The sequence below is a fragment of the Erithacus rubecula genome (genome assembly GCF_903797595.1).
Source record: "Erithacus rubecula genome assembly, chromosome: 21".
In the NCBI taxonomy this organism is placed as follows: domain Eukaryota; kingdom Metazoa; phylum Chordata; class Aves; order Passeriformes; family Muscicapidae; genus Erithacus; species Erithacus rubecula.
In genome coordinates, this window is record NC_136673.1 from 7,802,418 (window position 1) to 7,816,769 (window position 14,352).

Consider the following 14,352-nt stretch of genomic DNA (forward strand, 5'->3'; position numbering starts at 1 on the left):
AATTTTTGTGCAAAAAATAACTTTAGTTCTATAAAAAATCTCCCCCATTACCACTATGATTCTAACTCCTTTCTGAACTTCTCACAAACATTTCTTTATATTTCATATTTCTTTTTCATTCAAAATGGAGAAATAACTACACTGGATGATTTCCCATAAATATCCATTTCTCATTTCATCTTGTTTTCCTCAAACATGATTTGGCAACAAGAACATATCCAGTGCCCTCTGAACACCATACAACTTTACAACTACAATGCCCCAGAGAAGCAGAAAATTACTGTTTTTCTATTGTGCAGATCCCAGAGGGAATAAATCTGTTGTGCAAAGTCACCCAGCAAAGCTATGCTGAGGAACTCGATGCTAAGCACTTCAACCATTTTTCTGGTGTTCTTCCCATCAGATGAAAAGCTCTTGAAAACACAGTGTTTCTTCACATGTGCCTGCAGATTCCCAGCCCAGCAGAGCTCGGTCCCAGCTGGGATGCAAACAACAATGACAGTTGTGCACAGGTCAAGTGCTGCACTTCTCTGGGAAGATGCAGGTCACCAGAGGCTGCTCGGGGCGTCCTGTGCAAGTTCAATATTGTCACAACGTTAGGAGGTGCTCTGATATTTGCAAGTCTGTGCCCTGTGGTACTCTAGAGGAGTGAGAAAATATGAATTCCTTCAAAAGACAAATAAGTATTTGCTGGTTAATTTAAAACCTGGCCACATCTTCCCAGAGATGCAGGCAAAAGGAGACGGCTCCGGTCAGGATCCAGCCCTCCCACAGCAGGGACACACCAGCTCACGTGTTTTCCTGTGTCTCTCCCTATTCCACTGAGCAGTGACCCTCCTCTGATCAAACATGCACAGCAGATAGACAGACATCACCCACTTGATAATATCTGCAAATCCCTGTGGGTATGCAAAAAGCTGCTTTAATGTGACATCTCTGGATTTCCTCAATAATTATCGATGGCCTACCCCTGAGCACGCTGTAAAAGCCATAAATATTCTTCACAGAAGCACAGAAGGAGACAAAGGCCCTTAATAGCCATCATAAAAGAACAATAAAATAAATATAGGACAAAGCAGTGGGACAATGGCACAGGAGAAAGATGACCTGCATTCCAAATCTGTTTAAACATCAGCACAGGCTGTGTCTGGAGGAGGGAAAGGGAGGACAGGTGAGGGGGAAAGATGCTGCACTCAATATCAAGACAGGTTCCAGATCCTCAGATAAAGTAATAATTAGAGAAATTCTATACTTTGCTGGAATGATTACTCCAAAGGAATTCAGAGAAAGAATTCATAATGATTTCTTGAAAAGTCAACTAAAAGAGTAACTTAACTTTTATTTGGGGACACCACAGCTATTTGGACTTGTAAGAATAATTTACAAGTCCTATTTCTCACACTACCTAATATTTTGGCCATTGCAACTAGTTATTCCAGGAAAAAGAAATATTATCAGTCAAAGTCAGTGCTTTGCTCAGGGCTGGAGGTAATTGGACAGGTGGATGGGACAGGAACAGACAGACAAATACAATATGATCAAGCTGTACATGAGCAGCAAAACAGAAATGAAAGAAGGCAATTCCTAGAACTGCATGACCTCAACCTACACGTTTCAAAGATATTTTGACAGCAATTTGATATCCTGATATATTTTACTCCACTGGCAAAAACAGAAAAGCAAACAGATTCATGCTTGAGCTCTAGAGATATCTATCATGCCGCTTCACCTAATTTTTCAAGCAAAAAAAAGAGAGGTTTCAGCTCAGAACACCAGCACACATGTAGCTCCCAGGAGCAGATGGGAATCTCTGTGCTCTGCCTCAGCTCCCGAGTCAGCTGGCAAGGCAAGTTCTCTTTGGAAGAAAAGAGCTCAGAGTTTTGAAACAAGCACACTCCACCCCTCGCCACATCCACACAAGCAGATTTGATGGGGGGGATTTTGTCATCTGGAGTGGCCCTGTGTTATCTGAGGGATGTTGCCATGAGGCTGGAGGGATTTTGTCATCTGGAGTGGCCCTGTGTTATCTGAGGGATGTTGCCATGAGTGGACTGGGTGCTCAGGCTCCCTGCCTGGCCACAGGCACCACAGCAGAGCACATGGAGGAGCTGACTCGGTGTGTTTGTCCCTGAAAACACCCTCTAAACAAACAGAAAAAATAGAGAGAAAACTCAGCACTGCTTTTAGCTAGTGCCACAAAGGGCATAAAAGCATTTTGGTTATAAATCATTTCAATCCATGCCCCAGATGACATTAAACACTTTGCTTCTCTACAGTTTTATTACAGAATAAGCACTCCTATGACCTTTTGAATGGGAAATCTGTGTTTTTGCCTGGAGTATAAAGGTGCCCTTCAGTGCCTGTAAGTATACTGGTTGCCTTTAAAATGTTGTTGATGCTGTCAGCTCACTGTCATAGATTGTCACTGCAGAGAGACCCTGCAGTCCAAAATAAGGGCAAATACAAGTCAAGGTATCTCCTGAGAAATAACAGAGGAGCTTTCAGCTCCCTTTGAGCTTCCAGAGGTGCATCAAAGACCCCACTCCAGCCTCATGTAATGGGACAGGGCCCATTGCAAATGGCCTCTGGGATAAGCTCTGTTGGGAGGAATGCTAGGACCTGGCAGAGCTGTGGTTGTAACCACATAAGCTTTTGCTTTGAAGGGTGGTTTTACCACACTGATATAGAGCCTCTATTGTTGCACTCCCAGTACAAACCAGCACAGCACATTGGTAGCCCTTGACCAGGCAGAATCCCACTATTCACATTTTAAAGATGGAACTGGGATGTGAGTGATTCCAAATCAAACCTAAAGGTTTGATTTGTTTCAACAGACACCCGGAGGCACGAGCAGTGCCTCATTAGTTGTCCACTTGTCACAGGGTTATCCGACAGCCTTGATGGTATCAATATTCATCTGACATTCTATATCTCCTCAGGAGAGTATAAACAATCTCTGAATTTGAGTTTTTCAAAGACCTCATGGATCAGGCATCCAGATCTCGGAGAAACAGGGTGTCAGGTTTGCTGTAGAGCCTTTAGAAGCTGTTTTCTTGATGCTTATCTCATTTCTTCCATCCCCCCAACCTTCTGCCTGGTCTTTGCACGAAACTGAATTTGGGGAAAACTGGGGATAGAAGGAAAGGAGAACTAGAAGGGATTCCTGAGGCTATCAAGTCTGATCCCTCATCAAGCTCAGTCCTAGACCTTTATCAGCATAAAACCCCACAAGATATGGACTGAGCAATCAGGAGTAATACTGCAATTCTTTGTTCCTGCCTCCCCGAGCAAAGCCCAGTACCTGCGTAGCTCATGAAGTTACTGAAGGGCGTGTTCAGGAAACTGTGGAACCCACAGGTGTCATTGCCAGGCCCAGGGTCCCCACACAGCTTGTGCTTGGGGGCAGGGTTGGTGTCCCTGCACAGGTCCCCAGTCTCAAAGGAGGGCTCTGTTTCCATGCACGGGTCACTGCAGGACAGGATCTCAGAGATGCCCCGGAAGACGTGGTAGAGCCCCAGGCTGTGCCCAATTTCATGGATCATGGTGTGTGTGTGGCCAGGGATTCCATAGAAGGAGGGATTCAGCACGATGCCACCTGCAAGGGGAAAGAGAACAGATTCTATGTTTGCCTTGTGTTCCTCAGGACAGCAGGAGAAAGGGGAAAGAGCATCTTCCTAAGGGCAGGTCCTCTGCAGTTCCTCTGTAGCACCAGACACATTTCCTGCCCAGTGAAGTTTCATCTCTCTCTTAGAGCTCTTAATCTTGGAGTCTAGGAAGGAGGAACTGTGGAACAAAGCTCAGCATCCCACACCAAAATCACTGCAACTGTCTTTCAAGTGAATAAACTCAATTAAGGTTTTTTGTTAACTTAGAGGAAAATCCTGCATGAAATTGCTTCCTACTATGCAATTTTAGATAATTCCATGTGCTTAAAGAGTGTGACTCTGCCCAGATAGGTGTAAGCAACATATTTGACACTAAGAGTCAAACAAAACACACCTGGAGCACTCTATGTATAATATTCCACAGGGTAAAGGATGTGAGAAAAGCCTATTAACTTCTGAAACACCCTGAGAATTGCAGAAGACTCCACCAATACTTGCAAATTAAGATCTGGGCAGAACAAAGTGAGCACACCCAAGGCTGGAGCAGTTTTTTTCAGGGTCGTGGAGGCAGCTTTGGAATGACTGTCAGAAAGACACTGTTCATGTACTCAGACCAGCCTGGCTTGATGTGAACTGCACAGTCCACTAATGAATATGCATTAAGTTTAAAGTGTCAAAAAATATGAAATCCTGACATGTGATAACCCTAAAAGAACTATGTGGTTATTAAATGTTTGCAAAGAAAACTAACAGTGTTTTCTGTTGTATGAACTAAGGGATGTGCAAATAAGCAAGTTGCAACTTAATGAGGATTTGCAGTACATTGAAATAATAACATGAATTACATTTTTAGCTCAGTCAGATTACTTTTATATTTAAGATATGTTTGATATTTTCATTATTTAGCTTATTGATCTCAACTTTTACAAACCTTTCATTTAAAACTCTTTTTGTGACCTGCCTATCATGAGAAGAGGAGACTGCTTTGTAAAAGTTATAGTGGGAATATAAATCTTGGACATGGTACTCAAATAATTTAGTGACAATGAGGAGAGAAAAGGTTTTGGCAGGAGGAACTTTATCAGTGACTCTAGCACAGGGAAGATGAGATCACCGGGTTCTGATGCATCATAGACCCTTCATCCTCATCTGCCTGGAGACTTGGTTGTAAAAACCATGAAATTAGAGGAAAATGAGACCATGAAGTTCTTAAGAAGTCCTCTAAATTCCACTGTCAAACAAAACAGAACCAATGAGGTCTATACCATCCCTCACACACTCTGGCCTGCTGCCTCTTCACAACCCCTGATGACATGACTGCCCCAGCAATCAATGTCAGCACTCAGCATCCCTACAGCTGCAAGGATTTAACTCACATCTAATCTGAATTGATTTTTTGGCAATTTAAGTTCATGACTTCGAGTCCTTCCTTGCACGGATATGAAGAACAGAAGATTCTCCTCCCCTTTCATCAGCTTTTATGAGATTGTCATCATCCCCACTTCAGGCTCTTTCCTTTCACTCTGAATCACTGTAATCCCTTCAGCCTTCCCTTGGAGCTCAACCCTTTTCCTAGACCTCCCTGACTGTGGTTCTGCTTTGATTTTCCCCATTACCTCACGTTTTCCTCTAAGAACAATGTCCAAAACACAACATGCAGCACTTCAGTTGAAACTGTGTCAGTGCTGAAGGGAGAGGAAGGAGCACTTTGGATGTCCTGAAGGGACACATGAACAAAATAGAGAAAGAAAAAAGATCTTCTTCCTCTGAGCAGGGGCACATGTGACAATGTGCACAGGGTGGAGAGGAGTTCCATGGGCATGTACAAATACATTAAAACTATCTAAAAAATAAGAGAACAGAAAATTTAAATTTTTACACAAAAAAGTGAATAAAATCTACTGTGCTGCAGCATCTTGTGCACTCTGCCACACATGCCAAATGCAGCTCTTTTGCACAGCACTGACCTGCTCCTCACACCAGTTCTCCACATTCCCAGTTAATTATACACAGCCCTACCAGCACAAAGCTCCACAATAAATCCATGATTCCTCTCTCTTCCCCTCTATACAACACAAACTCTGATTCCTCTGTCTCCACCCAGGTGAAACCATTTATTCCCAGAGAGTGCCCTGACATACTTTTTGGGGTTTTCTATCCCAAAAAGAATTGCAGAGTTTGTTTCCCAGTGGCAGGAATATGGGTGAAATTCCTCAGCAGGATATGCCTCCAGTAAAGGCTGGTTAAATTGTTCTGGCATTGGAGAACTCTGAGGCAGCTGGAGAGGGAGATTTTATTTTTGCCTTTGTTGAAAATTTATATTTTTTATAGCTGTCAAGAATCTAAATCAATTGCAGTTTTACAGAAAAGATAAACTCCCTCACCCAGACAATCTCTATCCCAGCTTTTAGATCTGCACCACAGGACATATTTCATATTTTTTATTAAGTACATATTGGATTTATAGAAGAGAGTAAAAAAAGATTAAAGATGAATTCTTACCAACCAAGCACAGGTCTGGGAGGGCTATTATGACAGGAAATTATGAGCATTATTTATTTATTTTTTACTTTTTTATTTTTTTTCCCCCCTCTCTGGCAAGTCAAATTTAATCTGTTGTCCAATGTCTATTTTTTTTCTTTCGAGACCTTTTTTTGGTCAATGAACTCTGTCAATGCTCTGTAGGAGCTGAATTTAAATTGTTTTGCTCAGGCATGATGCTGACAATTAGCTTAACGAAGTGACACAAGAGCTCATCAGGCCTTTGGGCGAGCCCCAGCCCTCTGCAGAAGGTTCTTCTTGGCACTCTGGAGCTCTCCCCTTGTTCTCTGCTCCCTCCCATGGCAACACCAAGGGAAGCTGTGAAAATCCTCGTTTAGGGAAGGAGCAGCTGCATGGCAGCTCCTTGGGCAGTGCCACTAATTTCACAGAATCACTGAACCTGCTGGGGTGGGAAGGAACACACAAAAAAACATCGAGTCCAGCTCCTCAGCAAATGACCCACACAGGGATCAAACCCACAACCAGCATCCCACGTTGGTTATCATCCCAAAAATCCATCACTGTGGGTGCTGGTCAAGGCTAGGGCTAAGATCTTTGTTTTTGCCAGATGCTGTCCTGGGGAATGGTCACTGGTGAGAATTTCCAGCCTGCAGAGATGAGGCTGCAGGCAAACCAGAGTGGAATGGTTTCAGTTCCAGCTGAGCTCAGCAGGAGTGTCAGTGCTGGTCCTTGGGAAGGGGAGTTTGCTCACACTTCTTCCAGAGCAGCTGCAGAGCTGGATGTTGTAATAAAACATTTACTAAACTGAAGGAGGGCAGCCAGTTCCAACTGCTTGGTCTGACCATGGAGCCCCTCTCTGCTGTGAAGACAGGTGACCATAAAGACATGGTAACATCTCATTTTTTGACCTTAGAAAACCCCCTGACTGATGTCTGTTCCATATAGATCAACAATTTTATGATTTAGGACAATAAATGCTGCTTGTTCTCCTCATTTAGGTTTATAGTCGCCATATCTTTTTTATTTAGCCCCAACATGGGGTTGGGCATGACCAATCCATTACAAAGATTTAATTTTGCTGTAACTGGACTTGACTTCCAGCCTAGTAAGATCTGGATGAGCTGGAGAAATATCTGGAAAACCTATGAGAACTCCTGCTCAGAGGAGGTGACCAGACCAGGTTGGCAGCTCAAGGGAGGTTTGTGAAGTTAGGAGAAGCTCACACTGACTCAGGCAATGCCTTCTGAAGCTTTGGAGTTCCTCTGACATTTTGTAGGGAGCACAGGTCCAGTGGCACTGCAGGTGGCAGTGAGTCATTTGGGAGGCTGCAGAGCTTTGGATCCCCAGGTTCCAGCAGCAACCTGGTTATGAAACACGCCAGGCAATCTGCAGGGTAGTGAACTCCTTCCAGTTCCACTCAAATGAACATTAGAAACACAATCCCTCAGCTGTTTGCTCTTTTGCACATTCTTAGAGGAAAACAGCAGCAGATTTTAGCTACAGTCTGTGAGCTAATTGAATACTTGCTAATGAACTAAGGATCAGAATGTAACAGGCTAAGGTTAAAGATTCACCTCTGTCTCATCCCCACACCTATGGGGAGCAAACTGCTCCCATGGAGTGAATGCCCTGTAAAGTAGCTTCACTGAAAAGGTGAAATACTTTCAGCTTGACATCATCTACAAATACCATAATATGCTTTGGGTTTATAACCTAATATTTTCCTGGTCGTGAGCCAGTATCTGGGAATCGTGAAATACTTTTTTTCCCCTGACTATATATTAGAGGAATGATAAGAAATCAGAACAGAGCTTAGTGCATATTTGTCTTTCCTTCTTAGTGCCTCAAAAGAATGCTTTGCAAAGAAGAAACATCTTTATCACTCACCTAGATGCATCAAGGCTTCTTTGTCCCAGGGCCAAGTTGCCACTCCAGCCAGCTCTTCCTCAGAGGAATTGGCAAAAAAGATGTTGAGGTGTGTGGATCCATCCAGTTTGAGTATGTTCTTAAGTTCATTGACATCCAAGTATGCCCTGTAGAAAAAGAAGAGTTTTTTTTTCCTAAAGGTGACACAAAAGCAATCCAAGCAAAGGTCTTATAATACCCTGCAGATCAATCACCTGAAATGTTTAATAACCCACTCCCAAACTTTGATTACTTTGCATTCATGTAGTGAATCTCATCTAAAACCCCAGGCCATTGATTAACTAAGGCCACAAAATCCAAGGTAAATACATAAAGCTGTCCACATTCTCAGGATAAGTATAGGAATCTATTTATTATGAATGTAATTAACCGAGCATTATGGTCAGTAAATCTTTTCACACCAGCAGTTACCTTGCACATTTCCTCTAAGCTGTTTGTTGTTGTTACCTCTAATTTTCTTTCACAATAACAAGTTTCACATCCTCAGGCTGGCACCATGACTAACACCAGCTCACAGAGTCACTCCTTTAGCACCAGTGGCAGTCACTTGTCCTGAAACCCACGTGGCCTGACCCTGACATCCCACAGCTGGTTGAGAATTGCTGTTTCCAACAGGCAAAACTGTGTCAAGAGGTTTCCTTGCAAGAGGAGTGGTACCAGACCATAGCATAAATTCCTTAGGTGAGCAGAATTTCTCCTTAGCTTTTGGGATGCCTGGAAATGACAGAGCAATCTGTTTGCAGGCAAGCTAAGCCAAACTCTAAAGCTTTATGGCTGTTGAAGGTATTGAAGGTACTTTTTGCTCCTTTAAAGGAGTAGATTTTCTAATACTGGAATACAGGAGCTGCTTGCCAGAGCACAAACCGTGATGCCACATTGCTTGCACTGCTGCAACTCACAGTAAAGCTGGAGAAAACAAAATGTAAGATTAAACCCATTTGTTCTCTGTTTCCAGCTCACACTGGCTTTTGGTATGAAGTGTTGTGATAAGAGAAAGGTCAGAAGGGGGATATGTTGTAGTGTCTTCATTTGGCAGGTGGAGACCCCAGAGAGAGGGATCACACTGAGCCAAGCAGGGCTCAAAGGCTGTAAGGAAGGAACAGACAGCACCATGGTCCTGAGCAGGTTGGTTCCTGCTTCCTGGAGTCCCCCTCTGCGAGTGTGCATGGATGTGTGTAATTCAAATAACTCTCCCAAACCACACACCCCCAAAGCTCTGAGAAGGGTTCCCTGTATACTTTGCAAGGCTTTTGCTCCCAGAAGGGTGAAGAAAAAATGGGGGAGCTGGCTCAGCATCAAGATCTTTTTGTCCTTCCCCGGAGGACTCCCAAATGGAAAACACATTCATATTTCCACAATAGCTTCCCCTGCCACTTGCTGAAGTCATTGCCTCCAAAATAGATCATGGCTGGGTGTCCCCAGGCCCTGGCTGACTCATGGAGGAAGATGTGCTCTTTGGGGACACCAGTGGAAGGGGATGTTTCCGTTCCATACAGTGTTTATCTCCCAGTCAAATGGGGATGACATCCTGAAGGACAGGTCAGCACTGTGACCCTTTACACATTTCTCATCTCTCCAGTGTTCTCAACATGGAAAATACACAGACCTTCCTCTTAGCTCCTCAAGCTTGTCCTGCCTGGATCTGCACCACGCTCTGAAGCTCTGCTCAATCTACTCCCAGGACCTTCTTTGTGCCTTAGAAAACATATTTTCCAAGCATGGGCTCCAACTTAGACCACATCCATGAGCAATAGTCTGAAATAACATGTGAGAACTGATGTGCATTTCCAAATGTCCCCAGTGTGAGAGGATTGGGGTAATGTGTGACAGGGGGTGTGACCACGGGGAGGGGACAGTGTGCCTGCACCTATGGCAGCATCACTGGCAGTGAGCAGAAGTGTAAGAGAGAATGTGGGAGTGATGTGATGCTTTGTGCAAGAGAGAGGGGCAGAAACAGAAGCACCCAGGCTGATTTGATCCATGTTTGTGTGTTTGTGTCACAGCAGGAGGGAAGGTCCTGCTGCCTGGGCTGACTGTGGCTCTTGACTCAGGGTGCAGATGCTTTATGCACATGCAAATCCCTGTAGGAGTAACCATAATCCAACTCCCCTCCTGAGATTACCATTTTTATCCTTCCTCTTCTCTCATGGTTTCAAATAATCTAAACTAATATTTCTTTATTCTCAGCTGTCTCTGGTTATCGTTTACACAATCCAATCCTCATTTATCTCCTCAGTGCACAGCCACAGTCTCTCTTTCTCTTCAATGCAGCCCATGTGCTCCAACATCCAGGGCTACATGGATTATTACAGCAAAAAACATCCAAAGCAGACAGCATTTAACTAATTGGCCAGTGATGGCAATGCTCCACTAAGATTGGACTCGTGCCTCATGTAAATCCATCCTGCTAAATCCTTTGGACATGGATTTCTGATATTTCTCTGACCACTTTTCTCTGCTAGCCAGGGGAAGGCTGTGAGTGAGCAGAATGTATTCAGTGGTGGAAGAACAGAATGCCAAGAGGATTTTAAGCAAAGGATCTAGGGTGTAGGTGTAAGTAGATCATGCTTGGAAGGCAGCAAATGCAAACTCCTTCATGGAAGCAGCCAGCAACCCCCAGCATGTAAACATGCCCAAGCCCTGAGCTCAGGCAGAGCCCTGGGAAGAGTGTGAGTATGTGCCTGTGTGAGCGTGCAGGAGCAGAGGTGTGAGTGTGCAGGGAGGGCTTGGACACTGCACACACGTGAGGCAGCCAGGAGGATGCGAGGAGCCAGTGTGTGCGTGTGTAAGAGATAAAAACACGAGCTGGAATTCCTTCCTCTCCTTCCTCCCCATGTTTCTAATAACCTCCCATCCCTATCCATCATCGCCACATTCCTACACTCAAGGAGGCATAAATTAACTACTTTTGCAGTTCATGTCCAACTCCGTAGCCGCAGGCAGCAGACCCAACATTTACCAGGTCAAAACAGCTTTCAGTTATTGCTTTGGACTAGGCTGACTCCCCCCTGCTTCGTTATCAGCCCAGACTATCTGACCCAGCCCAATCTGTGAGCACTGCTTACACTTTTCAAGGTTATGTGGGTCCCCTGACAGAGGACATTATGTCTGTCACATGGGCTGGTGCCAGAGAGAGCCAAAGAGCCCAGCCTTTCCAGCACTGCCAAACTCGCATTTCAAAGACATGAGTGCAGTCTTGGAAAAGGATCAAAGCCTTTCCAACTGTCATTAGAATATTTCCTTTATGCATCTCTCTGTGAGTGCCAGCAACATATTTCATAAAATTCATTGGCTCGAGATGGTACCTCCAATATAAACCTGAATGGGGGAACTGTCAGGGCAAGCCTATGTGGAAAACAAAACAAAACCCAAAGCACAACAAAACACATGTAATTCCTGTAATGGAAAAAACATACGATGCTGTGAGCGTGCCTTGCTGGAGAAAGCCTAATGAGCCTATTAGTGCATCATAAAAGGTCTCCTTTGCTGGAATCTGTTTTAGACATAGAAATTCTATGGGCTGTTTAAGGCCATTTGGGACACCAAATCGTATTAGGCAATGCTCACATTCCCACCCAGATCTTTTCATCGACTTATTTGTTCAATGCACAGTTTTTGTTTTCTTTTTCCCTCTGCTGCAGTGCTAAGAGACCTCTGAGAGTGTTGTGTGCAGCAGCTCACCCCTATCCAGGGAGCCCCAGCCCTCAGTCAGGGATATGGATCCCATGCAGTGCTCCAGTTTCAGTCTAATGGAGTTCTTAGCTCACCCAGCAGTACCCATCACACAGCCCACCCCATCAGTCACCCAGCCATTATCCCCGTGCCTGTCCCATCTGTCAAACCCATTTCCTGTCCATTTGGGCTGTGATTTGTCCCCAGGCAATGAGGTGAAGCCCTTGGCCACCAGCCCCACCTGCCTGTGGGAGCCACTGTGAGGAGCTCCCTTTGCTGGAGCTCAGCTCCACATCCAAACCCAGCCACAAATCCCTGTGCTGAGCCACAACACATTTGGCAATGGCTCTTAAACTCAGCTGATATCAGGTTTAATCATATTAAATATAGTTTTGGTGACTAGAGTTGAGCAGTTTTGTTGGGGGCTGACAATCCATCCTTTTTTGTCTTCCAGGTGAAAGAATTGTTTCCCCAAGTTTCCTTGATGTGGCTGGGCTGCAGCCTCTTCCACTCCTGGCTGTTTTTACAAGGAACACAGAGTCCCAGACCTTATTGTTAGGAAATTTCCTACTGTTTGCTCCCAGTTGTTCTCTACTTGCCTTTGTTTTGTTTTGGTTTGTTGTTTTTTTTTTGGTTTTTTTGTTTGTTTGTTTGTTTTTCTTCAAAGACAAATGTCACTTTACAGCAAGAAAGCAAACAGGGTACTTTAAGAGATTATTTGCAAGATCCCACCCAAACAGAGAGTAGGAACTTTGCTGTCTGCTCACTGTGGAGCATGGTCTGCAACTGCCTGGTGAGTTTGTTAGGAACAGAGGCAATGCATTTCATCCTAAAAGAAATCCAACCAACAACAACCAAAACCAACAGCACCTCCTGAATTGGGAAGACAGACTTAAATATCTCAATTTTCAATTGACATACAGTGTGCTATCCTTCACCTGCTGGGTTCAGCACATGGCAGGACAGGTAAATCTGCTGGAATCACAGGGACCCAGTGAATCACTCTTCTCCCCAAGATTCCTCCTTTCCACTCCCAGAAGTGTCAGCCCAGCCTAAACCACAGTGCATGGTTTAGACAAAGAGAAAGTGTGGTTTTTTTTTTGTTGTTGTTTTTTTTTTTTTTGTCTTGGACAGCCCTGGAACACTCCCCACCAGCCTGTGACAGATCCAGGTGTGATTCCAACATGGTGTTGTCCCTGCAGGTCCCATCCTGGCCCCAGGACTGAGTGAGCAGCAATGACCCAGCAGTCAGTGTGTGGACAGGCACCCACCACGTCTGTCCTGGCTGTCCAACCCACACAGAGTGCCCAAGGCTTCAGGGTGCAGTGTACACTCAATATCTGCAGTGAAAAGCAAGAAGAGTTTGGAGATAAAGGATGTTCTTCTTGAAGATAATGGCAAAAGCCACGACTGAAAGCTGACCTTGAAATGGGGCCATTTGGCAGATGTGCACAGCTGTAATTTATCTTTTCCTCCTGTGATTTCTCAGTCCTGGGTGGTTAGACAGCCAACTGTCCTTTTGGACAGGCAGTGTTGATGCCAGTGTCAGAGCTGCCTTTTGCCCTCTGTCATAGAGTCACAGAAAATTGAGTCTGGAAAGGGTGTCCAGAGACCAGGGCAGCCAGCCCTTCACCTCAAAGCTGGGGCATATTCATGTGTCACCAAGCAAGTTTTATTTAGCTCACTTAAAACCACACATGACAGGGACTATGTCACTGTCCCAGTAACCCACAGCCCTTGTAGCAATTTCTTTATGGTCAGAAAGTGTTTTTTTTTTTTTTTTTCCCAAAAGTCTACCTAAATCTTTTTTTGCTCTATTAGAGGAATATTTGTGCCATTCAACCACTGACAGGGAGATTGAATTCCCTTCTACTTTACCAAACCTATTACTTATTTGAAAGCCTATTATATCTCCTGTGCACCATTTCATTTTTAGGCTGAAACCATCTTATTTCCTCACCCTTTTTCACTGCTTTTAAGAAACTCTGCTTGTTTCTGATGCTCTTATCTTCACTCTCCACATCTTTCCCAAAGGCAGGTCATCAAAAGGGGACACAGCCCTCAAGCTGAGAGTTTATCAGTTCCATGTAACTGCTACGTTTGTCCCGTCTGTCACCTCCAACCTGACACAAAGACACACTAGAGATTTCAGACCTCCAAATATATATATATATATATATTTTTTTTTTTTAAAGCCTAAAGTGTTACAGGTCTATAAAAAAACCTGTATAAAATAAGACAATCTACAAACTCTTTTTAGCAGTGGATGTGCAATCAAATTTGTGTCTGACCTGATGTTAAAGATTTGTCTTTGCTGGCAAATCCAATTTTGCTCCTCATTTCGGACGGATAGCCATAAATCACGTGCAGCAGGAAGCGTGCCTCATCTACTCTGAGTTTAGTGTTAATTTAAGACACTGGTGTAAGTGTAGTAAAAGTCATGATAATTTATTGATAAAGGTATAAATCTTTCAGTGATTGGGACAGAGCCTGAAACAGAGCAGAACCAGAGTAGTACAAGTGAGAGGCTTCAGGTTTAGATCCAGATCACTGCTTGTGCTCACACTGAAATCCAAGTGTGTAACCCTAATTCCAGCCACATCCAACTCAGGCAATTGCTAGGTCATGTCCACAAGCATAAATTGCA

At 44.1% G+C, this 14,352-nt stretch overlaps 1 protein-coding gene across 3 annotated transcripts in view; it reads right to left on the reverse strand.

The window, feature by feature from the left end:
* The window catches only part of PAPPA (pappalysin 1), a 176,761-nt gene that overhangs the window by 116,791 nt on the left and 45,618 nt on the right, over positions 1-14,352 (reverse strand). For all 3 annotated transcript variants that reach the window (XR_013776583.1, XM_079324225.1, XM_079324224.1), the window contains exons 3-4: positions 7,995-8,140; positions 3,302-3,595 (exon numbers count right to left, since the gene is read on the reverse strand). Coding sequence is in view for 2 of the 3 variants with exons in the window: in XM_079324225.1 (XP_079180351.1) it covers positions 3,302-3,595; positions 7,995-8,140 (440 nt within the window). In the remaining variant the exon portion in view is untranslated. The remainder of the gene's footprint in view (positions 1-3,301; positions 3,596-7,994; positions 8,141-14,352) is intronic.